Source organism: Glandiceps talaboti, chromosome 7 (genome assembly GCF_964340395.1).
Source record: "Glandiceps talaboti chromosome 7, keGlaTala1.1, whole genome shotgun sequence".
In the NCBI taxonomy this organism is placed as follows: domain Eukaryota; kingdom Metazoa; phylum Hemichordata; class Enteropneusta; family Spengelidae; genus Glandiceps; species Glandiceps talaboti.
Genome location: NC_135555.1, coordinates 24085567 through 24102724, shown reverse-complemented (window position 1 = coordinate 24102724; position 17158 = coordinate 24085567). Strand labels below are relative to the sequence as shown.

General features: G+C 36.5%; 1 protein-coding gene across 1 annotated transcript; it reads right to left on the bottom strand.

The window, feature by feature from the left end:
* Positions 1-11941: 11941 nt before the first annotated feature.
* Positions 11942-12634, bottom strand: LOC144438121 (aquaporin-4-like). The gene has a single exon (XM_078127150.1). It carries the CDS (start codon positions 12632-12634, stop codon positions 11942-11944), a length of 693 nt encoding a protein of 230 aa, XP_077983276.1.
* Between the last annotated feature and the right edge of the window lie 4524 nt (positions 12635-17158).

Sequence of the window (17158 nt, the reverse complement as noted above, 5' to 3'; positions counted from 1 at the left end):
ACATCATATAAGATACAGTGACAACGCGCAGTTCTATTGTTAACATAAAAAATGCCACAAAAAGATCAACTTTGATAAACTTAATCTACAAATTAAAACATTAGAGGGATTAGATGAGACGTCGAAATGGACGTCTCTCGTCACATGTTTTGTCTACTGTCACTGTCGTGACCTCTGACCTAATCACTAACGTGTGCGAAACACTGAACTTGCTACCGGAACATCTATCTGCCATGCCACAGCTCAGAAGTCTTCGTGAACCAAATTTATGGGACAGGTTGTGATTTTCATTTGTTGATGGGTTAAATTAAATGAGTACATGTGTATTTTGATTCCGAAAAAGCTGTGTTAGGGGATCGTGTTGCATGATGTTGACAGTGCTAGTGACACATGTGAATGTTGGGCACTGAATCAATTCGTAATCACTGGCATGGCCACTATAGACGGCCGATGCATGTGCGCCCGGTCAGACATGAAGAACGAACTTGTTGTGCAAATCAGAAAAAAAATAATGTAATATTTACAGAGCATCCCAACTTTGACTTTGTTGATAGTTTTAGTTAAAGTATCAAGTTCTGAGTTTCAAGGACACCTAATGTCAGCTTTCCGTATCATTGCAAGTTTACGGTACGTAACTATGCTGTCATTTGATATAGCAGGACCAAATCAGTAACGGTTAATTAATAAAAAATAAATTATTTTAAAGTTTGTTTGACTATTATTTGTAAGTTTTTCGTTCACATTTGGTACTTTTTAAAGTCAGGGATTTTTTTTCTTCAAAATGTCATGAATTTGAAGAGGGAATGATAAACACAGAAGTGTACTAACAATTTTACAAGATGAAACAAGTGGTTACAAGTTTAGGATTTCTCAAAGTTTTTATTCAATCATATGTTCACTGTGACTTATTTTGAAGTTGTTCATTGTCCTTGTCTGAAAAAAGGGAATTATAAATTTTAGCACTGCTATTCATTGATATTCAGATTAAAAATTGTGACTACCTGGCTATCCAATCTTTCTAAACAATATATCATTCATATATATATCATTCATTCATATATATATATATATATATATATATATATATATATATATATATATATATATATATATATATATATATATATATATATATATATATATATATACTCGGTGAGTATCAATCTGCTAAGACAGTGCTCTATACCGCAGTGGCAGAGCGTAATAGTTTAAACATGTGACGCAAAACTATATATATATATATATATATATATATATATATATATATATATATATATATATATATATATATATATATATATATATAACTTAAAACTACATAATCTTAATTGCCTTCTTTTTCTAAGGTGTAATGTGTAGTACACAATTTTCAAAAAATAGCTTACTAGGAACTGTTATTATGAATGGAATTTGTTTATGATGTTAGGTAATGGTCTATAGGTAATGAAATATCTCAGACCACAGTATCTCTATAGTGGTCTGAGATAATTTATATGAATATTTCATAAACAATAATAATTGACCCCACTCCCTGTCAAATGACACCACTTTTTGGAACCAAGGGGCCTGTGTCCCCACTTGTTGGAAACCTTGGCAGAACACCGCCGTCTAACCCCCCCCCCCCCTCTCACCCACCCAACCCCTTTGTTACGTCAGAGCAGCATGTGTCTTTCATCATGGCAGAAGCCGTTGAGGTTTGATGAGGGACAGGGCTCAAAATTAATACTGTCACGCGGTACATTTTGCTGCAATGCAATAATAGCTCAGAATATTTCCATCATTTTCAAAATTATGCTTAAAATTGGTAAAAGTCATACTGCATTCCTAATTTCTTGACCAGTTTTTAGCTTTAAATCAGTTGTATTATCAGGGAAATGACCGACTCCATAGCGTTTCATGACCCATGATATCCATGACCTTTGAAGACATTCCGATGTTTACATTATTACTTTTAATTACTTTTAAACAGTAAATCCCGAAGGGGTTCTGAGTTCTAGAAATGTTTGACATGTTATCTGGTGGATTATTTTGACAAGTTCACACTGAAGAAAAATGTTTCATAGAAGTAATGGTTTATATAAATGAAAATTCATCTAGCACACTGATGACAATCACGTAAGTGTTTCAAAAAGTTACATACTAAAGTTCAAATTGGATAACTTGAAAACATTGTTAGCGATGGCAATGCCACTTTGATTAATAGGACGAATGTATTAGTACTCCTGATAAAATCACACAATAGTTCATGGCTACAGATATACACCCATCAGGATGATAACTTAAAGTATTTAATCATCTTCTTACAAAGTTGTTCTACAGACTTGTCAACCTTGCTAAAATGAAGAATTCAATAAAGAGAAGAGAATTGAAGTTGTATAGAGACTAACAGGACAGAAAGGACAGAGAATAGAACTGAAAAAATACATTTTTTTTTCTTGTCCCCCTTTTTTTTTATTTCGCCCGCCCGACCCGCCTGACTATTCCATTGGAGATGAGAAACAAAACAAAAAAAACCTCACCCTTATATACATTTCTCGCCACATAAATGTTCACCCGGCGTATAATATCAACATCAGAACTCAAATATGGGCTTCTACATCACTTGGGAGGTTGGTGCGAAATTTCAATAGCATATCTTCATTTAGCATTCTTCCTTGTGCTGACAATGCTTTTTGGCGTAGTCCGCTCTCTGACATGTTCATGGTAAATACTCTGCGAACCAGCATTTTTTCCAATGCGAAACACATAGTGCCACGAGAGGCCACCCACTGAAACTTCGGAAGTCTTTGTGTCAGAAGTCAACTCGCGCCAACTTTTTTCCAAACCGGATCATCAATGCATGGAATAAACTGCCAACAAAAATTGTTACAGCGAATACTATCAACTCTTTCAAAAACACTCTAGACAGTCACTGGGCTGAATACAAATACATCATTAACATAAACTTGGATAGTGTTTGATTTATATACATGTTACTATTCGTGGAACTTTGGACTATGGACTGTTGAACATTTGATTTTTTTTTACCTTTGATCGGCTCATAGGCTTTTAGCCTTCAAAGCTGTACATAATATGAATATGAATATGAATATGAATATGTAGATTCTATCATTACATCAGGGTTTTGCTTGAAAGATATATTTATAAGATAAAGCAGCTGCCACCCCGCCACCAATCGGTCCCAGCCAGTACAGCTGTTGGAAAGAATCAGAAATAATGGTTAATGTATACATGTGGTGTACACTGCTAGAAATCCATGGGTAGGTTACAGGACGTACCTATAACGGGCTCTGTGCACATTCTGTAACAGGACATGCGCAGCAAGTGTGGTTGCAAGGTTTGTAAATTTGGTAAGATTTTAAACATGTTAAAGCTGTATTCACAGACATGTCATAGGTCTGTCGGTACACATAAATATATGGGTGTGCAATCTCTGACTGTATACAATGCTGTGATCACATGACTGAAACAAGCGTAAAACATGGATATACACACGGATGCGTATCCAGCGATGTGTGCACACAACAAGTGCTGTTACAGTGTTTGTAAGTTTCGTCAGAAAATATTTCAGGACTGTATTCTCTGACATGTAACATACCTATCAGTACAACTTTGTACACTGGTCTATATTTGAATGTTTAAAATATCTAACAAACCGCGGGTTATATTAGTGTTTTAAGAGCATGTACAAACACATGATATTGTGGTAACATCAGACCTGTGACAGGCCTGTATACACATCCATGTATCAGCAGTGTACTAACAGTTACATTATACAAAAGACAGCCAGACCACTCCTGTGACATGTCTATACACAAATCAATATATTAGCAGTGTATGGTAATACAGTTAAACGTCTGTCGGCAGGCCGTTGCTCAGTGCAGCCTCTGTTACAGTCTTGTGCCATATTCACTGACACAGACCTGTACAACAGGAATGATACAAAGTCTGCAAAGAGCTGTCCCAGGGGCGAAATTTTATTTGTTGTGTAGATTAGATGAGGGAAATATAAACTTGAACCTGAAAACGGATAATTGTCATGAAGTACCATGGTAACTACAAACTCACCCAATGAAGATGCCAGTAACCCATGGCAACAGCTGAACCAAATGCCAGTCCTGGATTGAGACAAGCTCCAGTGTGATTTATCTGAAATATTGAATTATATCTAGTGACTAGGTTAGCATACATATTTTTAGAAGAATTGCCCATAGGATAATTTGGACAAGTTTTATCTTGTCCAAAATACAACACAATACCTTCTGATCTCTATTTTAATCATTATTACGAGGAGCCAAAGGCCACGTTTAGTTAGTTAGGAATGGGCCAACCGTAACGACTACTATTGGAGTCTCGGATAGTTCGTGAAAAACATCCATATATGGAGAACACATTGGGAAAACAGAAACACACAATGAATTTTATAAACATAAATTAATGTGCCTAAAAATTGGCAACAAATAATGGCATTGGGGCACTAGGACTCGTGTAAAATAGTCTGTTGCTATGTTATAACACTATGTTATTGTCACTAACTGTAAGTAGGACGTTTATAAGTTATATATTCATCATACAAGGGATCAGAGTCAATGTCTGATTTCATTACTGGATACAGGTAACTAGTATATAATCAAGACCAACCCCTAATCAAGATTCATAGTATATATATATATATATTCTCTGAACGGTTTCTCTTAAGTAAATAATACATCACACCTTGGAATATGGTTCTGTGATATCCCGACTACCAGCGTGACGATACTTGAATGTATTTGGACAACCCCAGTCTATAACTCTCCGCCCCCAGCGTATTCGAACTCCAATTAATAATTTCGTCGACACGCTTCTTACTCGAACTAACTTCATTGGTAAATTAATTAAAAGTAATACAAAGTCTGTGAATCGTCGGCATACATGATGTACTAGAAAGTCATGACTCGTGACCAATACTTGATTAACGTCCCGTAATGTGTGAATAGACTTGGAGCCTAGTATAAGTTTACGATTCAGAATATATTAGGCCTATAGGCCTACTGATGTGGTAACTACTAGTAACTATCGGTAAATTTGAGCCAATATATAAAAGAGGACCACAGAAAACTGAAAGTACTGAAATCCATGGATTAAGGTAGCCTTCAGTAACTACGGGGGGTAATTGGGAATGGGTCACTTTTTACAAACCAGTTCTTGGGGAGGGCCGTATTTTAGAAAATGGGATAAGGGGAGGGTCACACTTTACCTTGATTTATCATATCTTCTAATGTTGTATTTTTTGTGATTTTGGCATCCCTTTCCTGTCACATTGGTTAGGATTAGGGTTTAAGGTTAAGTACCACGATATTAGACCATGTCAATCAAATCGCCGCTTTCAGTTGTAACATGACGTGAGGAGAGAGGTGGGTCTCAAGGAGTAAAACGGGAACAGTTGGATACGTTATTAAGTATAATATTGTGGAGATGTTGACCTCGACCCCTACAATATCGGGAGTGTGTACATCGAGTGTTTAGCAGTTAATGTTCTGACCTTCAGTTCAGCCAGTGAGATCCATACACAGGTATTGATTAATGCAGTGCCGATTTCAAACAACTTTCACTACCGAAACGATGGTAATAGTTGGGAAATAACAATAACAATGCCTTTAACATTTTCAACATGGTGGCAGCGGTGGGATTAAATCCTTTAAACCTTTGATTCTGGGATAGTGTCCCACTTTTCATGTCTGACAGCGTTAAAACCACATCTTTGAAATATTTTAACAGGGGGGCATGTTTTAGAGAATGGAAATTGAGAGAGGGTCACTATTTTACCACAATGGAACAAGGGGAGGGTCATTTTTTATGGAACAATTTGGGCCTGATTCCCCCCCCCCCCGGCCCTCCCCATATAATTACTGAAGGCTCATTAGGGTAATAATGGAACTTGCAAGCAGTTACAGATGCGATAATTGAATTTTTGAGTTATGAGAGCACCTATCAAATATTATCATTTATTTATTTTATTTATTTATTAAACTTCGACAATAAGTCAGGGGAAAAGGTCGCACAGGTGGCAAGCACCTATATAAGAGCAACCCTCCACATACAACAAATGGCAAACACAAAAAGAAAGCTAACAAGAACATTGAAAACAGTAAATACAGTATATAAAAAATATACACTAAACGAATAACATACGAGAACAGAATTCAGAAATACGACACTTGGCACAATGACATCGATTGACCCACGTGCAAGTATTATAAGACAAAAAAAAATTTCCAAAAGATTTCTATAATATATACGGAGATCGTTTTTATATGAGTTGACACGAAAACTGAAAACGACAAGTCCGATTTGACTGGACAAGCGTTCCATGTATAAAATATTCTGTTAAAAAATGACTGTCGGAATGCTTCACTGCGAAGATTGAGTGTAATAATCTAAATTAGTTCTAACCAAAGAGATATACAAATTACGCTTAGTTTGTACCGAGCACTGTTGACCTTATGTTCTCTTGATCAGGCCCAACATGCTATTTGATTTTTTTACCACCTTATTTACATGTTGATCCCACGATAGAATGTCCGTCACTTCCACCCCCAGCTCACACATACTATGGACCCTCTCAATGGGGACTTCAGACACAGAATAATTAAAAACAATGGGCTTACGTTTCCTGGTAATGGAAAGTAACTTGCATTTAGAGATGTTGAATTTCATGCCCCATTTTACACTCCAAAGCATCAAATTATCGATGTCACGTTGCAAATCTAAACAATCTTCCTCTTTAGTAATTTCCTTAAGACATTTTGCATCATCAGCAAAGAGGGCACACTCTGACTTAGGACTTACATAGTTAGGTAAGTCGTTAATATAAAACAGAAAGAGTAACGGTCCCAAAATAGAACCCTGGGGCACCCAAGATGTAACAGCAGTCCAATCAGACATGGCACCGTCGACAATAACTCTTTGATAACGATTGTATAAATAAGACGCAAACCAATTTAGCAGTTAACGTTTACCATGGAAACATACTAGCTTTTGAAGCCGCGTCAGAAGCAGATTTATCGCCATAGAAGACAAAACCCGGTAAACTCTTTGATTTTGTTTTGCATTTAAAAAAGCTCCAAAATCTCTTAGGATTTTCCAAAATAGTATCACTTAGAGCATCTAGATATTGATTGTATTTGAAGGTGCACATATTTTTTAATTTGTTTCTAAGATTACGAAACTTCGACCAGGTCGAAGTAGTGTCACGGCGTTATTGATACCCACGTACACATGTACACCATTTTCACGGCATAAATGTGATCCTGACAAAGATTTATCGAAATGTGTATCTAGACAACACAGCACGAGTGATATCATGCTACCACCTCATACCTCAAACCTCAGGTACGGGTTTGTGACCTTTGACATCATTAAGTCTTGACATTTGTACATAGTACGTTTTTTTCTATATTTACTGCAACTAATTACAAATTGCCATAATTAGTGGGACTGTCACCAACACATACCTGATAACAGAACCCTGACTAAACGTGAAAATATTCCTCTTTTTAGATGGCTACGTCACCATTAACTAAACATAATAGAACACATTGCATCCGTACCATTTCATACCTTGGAGATATATATATAAAAGGTCTTTAACAAGTTTAAAGTGCTAGTTTTGATTAAGATTAACATTCAAGTTTGAAAAACAGTTGTATAGACGAATTATATTAAAATGGGAACTGAACAATAGAATTACCGTATGTAACTATTAGTACATTCACTTCAGAAGTGGTTGGGTAGAAACTTTTATGATGTATGTTACTGACAAGGGTGTGTGTGTGTGTGTGTGTGTGTGTGTGTGTGTGTGTGTGTGCGTGCGTGCGTGTGCGTGTCTGTCTGTTTGTCTGTCTGTCTGTCTGTCTGTCTGTCTGTCTGCCTGTCTGTCTGCCTGCCCGCCCGTCTGTCTGTCTGTCTGTCTGTCTGTCTGTCTGTCTGTCTGTCTGTCTGTCTGTCGACCTACATATATGTATGTATGTATGTATGTATGTATGTATGTATGTATGTATGTATGTATGTATGTATGTATGTATGTATGTATGCATGCATGCATGTATGTATGTATGTGTCCATACCCATACCACCTTGTGTGAATTTCACCGGTTAGTGCTATCTATTTAATCATTGTGATTTTATATTCGGACTATTAAAATTAGCAAAGGTTACTACTGGTAAAAATACATAAACCCAACTATAGTTATATCAAATTTGGATGTAAATGCTTCAGTAAGTAGAATCAACACCAAGAGTAATATTTAAAAAAAACTAACATAAGTTAATAACTACCAAAGGTTCTCAATTTCGTCAATGTGGAGAGTTATGGTTTAACATTTTACACTTAGGGATGTTCAGCATAGGACTTATCACAATCGCCGACATTCCTAAAGTTGTACTTTACTCGAAGTAAAGCGTAGACTAGTACGATCTCCTTAACTTGGATTATAAAGATAAACATTGTTTTTATTATAATTTATATTACTACAAAGTGATTCCCTTGCGGAGGTGTTATCACTGGATTTCTGGTTGTCTCTGTGTCTTGGTTACAAGGGTAATTGTAGTGACCACGTGATGCAATAACAAACATCCGGATGTTGGTGAAACATAGCCTTCCATATCCATAGGGCTCTTGATCAATCAGACCAAGCGCGTGTCAGAGAAACTCCTCATAATCCCCGGTCGTGTTGCCTACTTTTGTCGCCTTCTTTGAGTTAAATAAGGAAAACGTTTGATTGTGTGAATCGCTAAGCGTTGTTATATAAGTTATTAATTAATGCCAATTTACTGTAAATGTTATCATTCTATAAAGGCTATGTACACAGACACTAGTACCGCTGTCGGTTTAAATGTTGTCTAATAGTTTCCTACATACGTATAACGGGGTCAGACAGGTATATCACCTATGCATGTAATACTAACCATGAATGTAATGCTAACCATGAATGCAATGCTAACCATGGATGTAATGCTAACCATGAATGTAATGCTAACCATGAATGTAATGCTAACCATGAATGCAATGCTAACCATGGATGTAATGCTAACCATGAATGTAATGCTAACCATGAATGTAATGCTAACCATGAATGTAATGCTAACCATGGATGTAATGCTAACCATGAATGTAATGCTAACCATGAATGCAATGCTAACCATGAATGTAATGCTAACCATGAATGTAATGCTAACCATGAATGTAATGCTAACGATGAATGCAATGCTAACCATGAATGCAATGCTAACCATGAATGTAATGCTAACCATGAATGCATTCTAACCATGAATGCGATGCTAACCATGAATGTAATGCTAACCATGAATGTAATGCTAACCATGAATGCAATGCTAACCATTAATGCAATGCTAACCATGAATGCAATGCTAACCATGAATGCAATACTAACCATGAATGTAATGCTAACCATGAATGCAATGCTAACCATGAATGTAATGCTAACCATGAATGTAATGCTAACCTTGAATGTAATGCTAACCGTGAATGGAATGCTAACCGTGAATGGAATGCTACCCATGAATGTAATGCTAACCATGAATGTAATGCTACCCATGAATGTATTATGCTAACCATGAATGTAATGCTAACCATGAATGCAATGCTAACCATGAATGTAATGCTAACCATGAATGCAATGCTAACCATGCATGTAATGCTAACCATGAATGCAATGCTAACCATGAATGTAATGCTAACCATGCATGTAATAAAATGACTAACCGTAAAATGAATAACATTTAACCACAAATGCAGTAATAATGTTTTTGCCCAAAGTCATTATTGTATCTTTCACTTCCAAGTCATGTTACTTTGTGTATATTTGGTGTATGTTTAAGATGTTCCAAAGTCGAATACCATCTATTTCATGTATTAAAGGCCATAAACAAAATAGTGTGTTTCCGATAACACGACCCACCCTAGTTTAAGCCGCCGACACTAAACACTTTTTACATGCAAAAAAGATAAAATTATGACAATTTACTTCTATTTCCCTGTAGATTTGTTTACTTTTGTAATAAAATCACATTCCAGAGAGAAACGATGTCATTTCAGCCTATAACAGCACAATCTGTATATTGTGTTTGTCTACTTCTAAATGACATAATTGTCTTCGTTTACTTCTTTTACACCTCATCAACTGTTACTGAAGTATTGTGACCAATGAGTATCTTGTCTCTGGGTTGTAGTACTTAAAAAAATAAAAAAATAAAATAAAATGAAATCCTGGCATACCTACCATACTTTCTGAAGTCATGTTATCGGAAACAAAAACTTTATTATATATTTTTGCCTAATTATAATGATGAAGATGTTACTAGCAGTGTCTATCTGAACACATAGGTCGAGACAAAGAGACACAGTTATCCTAGCAACCATGATCACGCCCATAGTAATGGCCAAATACCGGTGAACTTTGCAAAGACGACAACAGAAATGGACTTTCAAGTGAATATACATTAGAAAATAGACACATATTTGCCTAATTACTATGACCACGCCCATCGTGAGAAAAGTAGACGAAACGTGGAGTTAATTGAACGAGAGGTTTTTACAAAATATCCATAAATTTACCTAGTAACAAAGACCAAGCCGAGGCAACATACGGATGACTTGAATTTATGAAAGTGACTATGACTTCAGAAATAGACATACATAGACGCTTTAGGGACAAGGGGGTTTAGAGGTTTGCCTGTGTGTGTGTGTTTTTTTTTATAATACACTGAAATGGTATTGAGGACGAATTCCACCAAAGTTTTTACATTTCATTGTTCATTTTATCATGATTTACGAACGCACTTTTACAATATCTTAAATTATGCACATCAAAGTTCAGCAATAATTGCTCATTTCTCTGTGTGTATATGTTTTAAATCAAAACACAAGCACCATCAAGTTGCCACTACTCTAAAAATGATTAGTACTTGAAGAATTTCAAGATGTTTATGTAACCATTGCATGGCAAGACAGGAGTACTTCCAGACATAGTGGCAACATTAATTTCAGAATAAAGAAGTGCCTTGCCATTTACCATCTGGAGTCTTTGTTCAAAATAAGTGCCTTGCTATTTACTATCTGACTTCTTTGTGCGATGATCAATTTATCTGGGTATATTAGCAATTCAGTGTCCGGATACATCATGCTCTAAGAGATAATTAATTTCTTTACTTTCCTTGTATGTAATGTTACAGTAGCAAGTTACGGCCAGCATGACTCTGTTAATGTTGTCGAATATTAGTAAATTTATATAAATTGTTATTACGAGTTTCATTCACTCAATATTCTATAAGTAAGGTAAAGTTGTAATGTTAGTAAAAGTTGAAATCTGCGGTAATTTCAGACGTAATTTCAGATAAAATCATTAAACACATACCGAAATAGAACAACTATGCAGTACTGAAAGAAAAGGTCAGCTATGTCAAATATTTTTTTGCTTTAAAAAGTAAACGAATGAAATCATGATTAATTTCTTTACCTTCGCTGTTTATAACTAGTTACCGACAGGACGGCGACGGTTGTAATAACTACATGTAACATAATAAGAACCATTCCCTAAATACTGTACTTGTCGAATGCACGCTAATAAACATCCATAAATTGTTATTACGAGCTATTGTTCCACTAAATATAAACGTATAAATTATGGTTGTCCGTTCAGCTTCGTTGCGTTCGTTACTTTCCAGCATAGAACTGATGGACAAGTATTGCACCACGTGACTAATATTCTACAAGTAATTAAGTACCGTTGTAATGAGAGCAGGGTGAGAGCAAAGATTGAAATCTGCATTTAAACATTGACAAAGTGACGTCATTTCAGATGTAAAAAATCATTAAATACTTACCGAAATAGAATCTGCTGAACTGAAAAAGTTCAGCTAATATGTGAAAAAATTTTGGTTAAAGTTTACAAAGCAAACGAATGAAACGATAAAACGTAGAAACTTGATGCTGTTGTACTTGCTCAATAAAAGGTAGACAATTTTCCACTTTACCACTTACCATTGACAAAATACTTGGTATTACAACTACAGCGACACAAGAGCTTGCCGTGGTGCCCATGCCTAACACATCGCTTCGATCATTGTCTTTTGTGGCAAAAATGACGAAAATGAGACCAAAAGTAACAACGAACTCAATTCCCAATCCTTGTAATTCAGTAACCCCGTCGCCAAGTCTGAAAGTCGCCATTGTACCACGGACTGACTGTGGTGTAAGCAGTTGGACTACGGTTCCTCCAACAGACGTCCCACCACATTGCGCCCCAATGTAGACGGCGAATCGCAACGCGGAAATTTCCTTCGTTGCAAAAAATCCACTCGTTATGGCCGGATTGAAATGTGCTCCTCCGACGTGTAAGAGGCAGTATATCTGAGTTCTAGCGGCAAAACCAGCTACTAAAGCAATGTGAAGTGCACTAGGTGAGCGCTGAGAATCCCATGTGATTGTAGATCCATACACAAAGGTAGAAAAGAGAAATGATGTTAGAAATTCGGACAGTATGGCTTTCCAAAACTCCACATCTTTCAGTTCTCTCTTCCATTGCAACAACTGCCTGGTTCCTGGAGAAGTAGTCGTTGGCGTTGTGGCCATCTCGCATCAGTGTAGCTTTTGCTTGAAAACTGACTAAGTACCTGGTGTTGATACAACCAATGGACTAGAATGTGAAAACCACAAACGTGAAATTGACAGAGATTTACAGCCTAGGTCCATAAATGTGGCTGATGGATAGTGGCCACTCAAACTATGAAGTACTACAATTGGTATAAAGTGTATACGAATCACTGTAGGTTGACATGTTCACCGAGGTCAATAAATATTTGAAAGATCTTATAAGATCGTGACAAGTACGCACGTAACAAGATCATTTGACTTCACTGACATGTCATCATAGAACTCTAAATTAATTCCTTTGAATTCTTCTTTTTTAATTCAATATCAGTTTTTAACTTCAATAAGGAACTGGACAAAAATTCCAGGGCGTGGGGGTGGGGGTGGGGGGTGTTTTTAAAAAGACCGAGGCATGGAAAATATAGACTCCCCACAAATCTTTGCACACACAACATTCTGACCCACCTCTCTACCATACCTGAAAAAAGTGACCCCGACCCGGACAAATTCTAATGAGTTCACAAATACAATTCAACACAGTAAGTTTTCCTGAAACTGCATATTCACTGTAAAATATAGTACTGTCAGTAGGAATAACAGGAATGGAACTCCGAAAACCATCAATATTACGAATTTTGTCACGAATTTTGTTTGAATTTTTACATATCAGTATATTAACCCAACGAACTGGCAAATACAAACACCACAATTGTACTTGCTTCCCAAAGTTCACAAAAAGCCGCCCTCGGGAACAAAATTCATCGGCAGGCAAATTATAAGTGGATGTAATAGTCCAACCACCACATATCAGAATTCGTAGATTTCTTTTTAAAACCAATTGTGCAATCACAACCAACGTACATTAAAGACTCAACAGATTTCATAAGAAAACTTGAATCGGTTGAGATCGGTGAAAACATAACACTGGTTACCATGGATGTGGTATCAATGTACACCCACATGTTGCACATTGACGCAATGCAGTCAATAGTGGAGGCATTCTGTAGAATGTCAACAAGCCAATTTTACAATTCCTAAACCGCCAAAGGAATATCTCCTTAAACTATTAAATGTGATCCTAACACACAACACGAGTGAATTTAATGGCGATTTCTACAAACAAACCTGCGATTGTAGCATAGGCTCACCAGCTTCTCCAGAGATTGCTGACATCGCATTCCACAAACTTGAGTGTCACATTATTGAAACATACGTGGGTAAAATATCACTTTGGACACGTTTCAGAGATGTCATATTCATGCTATTCCGTGGCACACAAACTGAACTCAATATTCTGAGTGGAAAGATAAATGAAATGCATCTAACATTAATTTTTTTTGTTGGTTAGCTCAGAAACGGAAGTTGTATACCTTGATCTGGTGATTTACAAAGGTCATAGATTCAAACAAACCAAAATGTTGGATATCAAGACTTACACCAAACCGACTGACACTTTTCAGTACCTCCACAGACAATCGTGTCACCCAAATTCGGTCTTTTAATGGTTTTACTAAAGGCGAAACAATGAGGTACATACGAACGTGCAGTAACGAAGATTTCCGAAACAAATTGAAATTCTTTATAAACAAATTGACACAAAGGGGACACAACGAATCAGAAGTGATTCGCTCATTAAAGAGGGTCCGTTATGAGAATAGGGAGACTTATCTCCAAAATCGGACACCAACTCAAGAGATTCCTCTAGGCTTCAAAACAACATATATAGTCCCAACATCAAAGCGTCTAAACTAAAAGACGCATTAACAAAACATTGGGAACTGCTGGAAAAAAATGTAACCTTGAACCAACTCTACCCGACCAAACCAATCATAGCACAGAAAAGGAACGAAAATCTTAAAGAAAACTTGTCACAACTAAACTAAAGTCCTCTGCCTCTAAAAGCAAGACTGAAAAAAATACTAGCATCTCTCTTTGATGAAAGAAATTAAAATTTAAGCCAAACATATACTGGAACACTGTCTCGTTAGACAGCACTGCGACTGATGAAGGGGCCAACACCAACAGCCAGTCCGAAACATCTTAAAACAAGGGTCAACTAAGTATCGACCGGGGATGTATCTCCAATGGCTTCCCTGCTAACCTACCCTAATATCAGGGTCAAAAATCTTGACAAACCGGTCACTTGGCTAACTGGCCTTTAAACCAATTTCTTATACCAAACAAAATAATCAAGTTTGAACCAGCTTTGGAAAATGCTTCCACTTATTAACAAACTTAATCTAACAACCCATAGTTGGTTATATGGTAATGTCGTACACTTATTTAATATTGATGGTGTTTGGAGTTCCCTTCCCTTTATTACCACTACACACACAGTTTGGAGTTCATAAAAGATTTTTTTTTATTTGATTGACTACCAACACATCATTGCATAAAAATCAGCGACCCACCCCAAATGCATGCAAAGAAAATCACCGTCCCCCTATAATTGCTGTCCAGTCCCTAAGGGAAGGTTATAGTATGGATCAGTCTGTCTGTCTGTCTGTCTGTCTGTCTGTCTGTCTGTCTGTCTGTCTGTCTGTCTGTCTGTCTGTCTGTCTGTGTGTGTGTGTGTGTGTCTCTCTCTCTCTCTCTCTCTCTCTCTCTCTCTATCTCTCCATTTGTGTATGTGTGATTGTCTGCCTGTGTCATCATCTTTCGATCAGCTAGCTGAATTCAATGGACATGTTGTGCACATATTCTTCAAATTAGGGTAATGGCTAGAACTGATGATTTTTTGGTAAATATCTTATGAATATTAAATGATGAATTTACATAATAACACTTTTTGGCAATTAGGCTGTACCTTAATAGTGTATACTTTAAGTAATTTTGTACATACATGAGAACACATTTGTCCGATAATGAGATGAGTTTTTTTAAAATTAGGTACAGCAATCATAATAAAGCGCACATGTCCTACAAAGCTTGTTTTAATGTGTATACTATATGATTTTAGTTATTAGGCTATATCTGAAGAACGCAAGTTTTCATTTTTCATATACAACCCGCTAAACCAAAACTTGTGTGTTTGTTTGCTTGTCATAAGCAGGAATGAGACAAGGTTCATGCAAAGACAAACAATGTAATTAGTGTCACTTATCAAAGTACAGGAGCCCTGGATGCCATAACTCTGGTTACTGATAAGAATGCTACACTTTAGAACGATCGAGTCTGACGTCCAGACATAACAAACTGATAAAAGTGTTGCCTGAACCTACATCAGCAGCACCGCTTGTATTGTTGTTTTCACTTACTTTTGTCTTTGCATAAAATCTTTTCTTCTCTCCTTCATTCAAGCAAATGCACTGGTGCTTTTTCGATGGTTGTAATTCGGTGCATGCGTCGTTGATAAAGCACAAGTGTTTAAATAGTTTTCTGATGTAGTTTTTAATTGTAAGCAGTCATTTACATAATTAATGACTTGTATTTGTTAAGAGTGCGACCTATTCCCTAAAAGTTATTTCAAAATAAGAAAATCTCACGAGTGGTCGCTTACCGTGTACACTAGCAAAACTTCTTGCTTTCTCGCTGTTATGATCTATGTCTGTCTGTCTGTCTGTCTGTCTGTCTGTCTGTCTGTCTGTCTGTCTGTCTGTCTGTCTGTCTGTTTGTTTGTTTGTTTGTTTGTTTGTTTGTTTGTTTGTCTGTCTGTCTGGAGATACATGAGTCAGACCACTATAGGTCAGGACAACGGTAGTGTCATTATATATTACGCAAGTAAAATGTAAATGAGTCGGCATGAACAGTCCTAGAACACTGTGGGAGTTTATTTTAGAACATGACAGATATAAACACAGTCATAAAGCGTTCCGTCAACCGACATCAGAGGCACCGGCTGTTGTTTTGTATCACTTATCTTGTTGTCTTTACCTAAATTGTCTCTGCTTGAAGCTCACTTCATGCAAGCAACCGCAACGCTGTTATTTCCACAGTTGTAATATTGAAGTACTCTCTGGTTTGCAATAATGTGTATAGTTGAAATTTTATACCTTTAAACGGCCTTTTACTTCTCCTTATTTTCAAAAAAAGTGCTCACTGTCACGGACCAATATTTGAATATTTATTACTTCAGCAATTTCGTCCCTTTGTCTAAAAATATAGAAAATTCTCTTCTCAAATTGAGCTACTCAACTAATAATTGGCTCTTCTCAGTGGGTTGCCGATTAAACTATGTGGTGACATATCGTGATCAGTTGAGTGTAAAAATAATCTCATTGCTTTGTCACAGAATAGATTAATGAGAGCATATGATCTTAGTGTGTACGATAAGGTAATACATCGCTGACCTCATCTGAAAGTTAATTATCATCGATGACTTCATCGTTTACTTACTCCCAATCAGATAGAAGATTTTATGACATCATTGTTTAGTAACAGAAATGTAGACACTTTCTTAAGTAAGAGTTTTGACTATAAAGACCAATAGAAGGAGGAATGCAAAAAAGTAACCATCTCGTTCGGAGAGGTACAGTAACTGGTGAACAATAAATATATGTCTGTTCA

Excerpts from the sequence above, each read along its gene's own strand:
- LOC144438121 (XM_078127150.1), bottom strand. The coding sequence starts at position 12,634 with ATGGCCACAACGCCAACGACTACTTCTCCAGGAACCAGGCAGTTGTTG.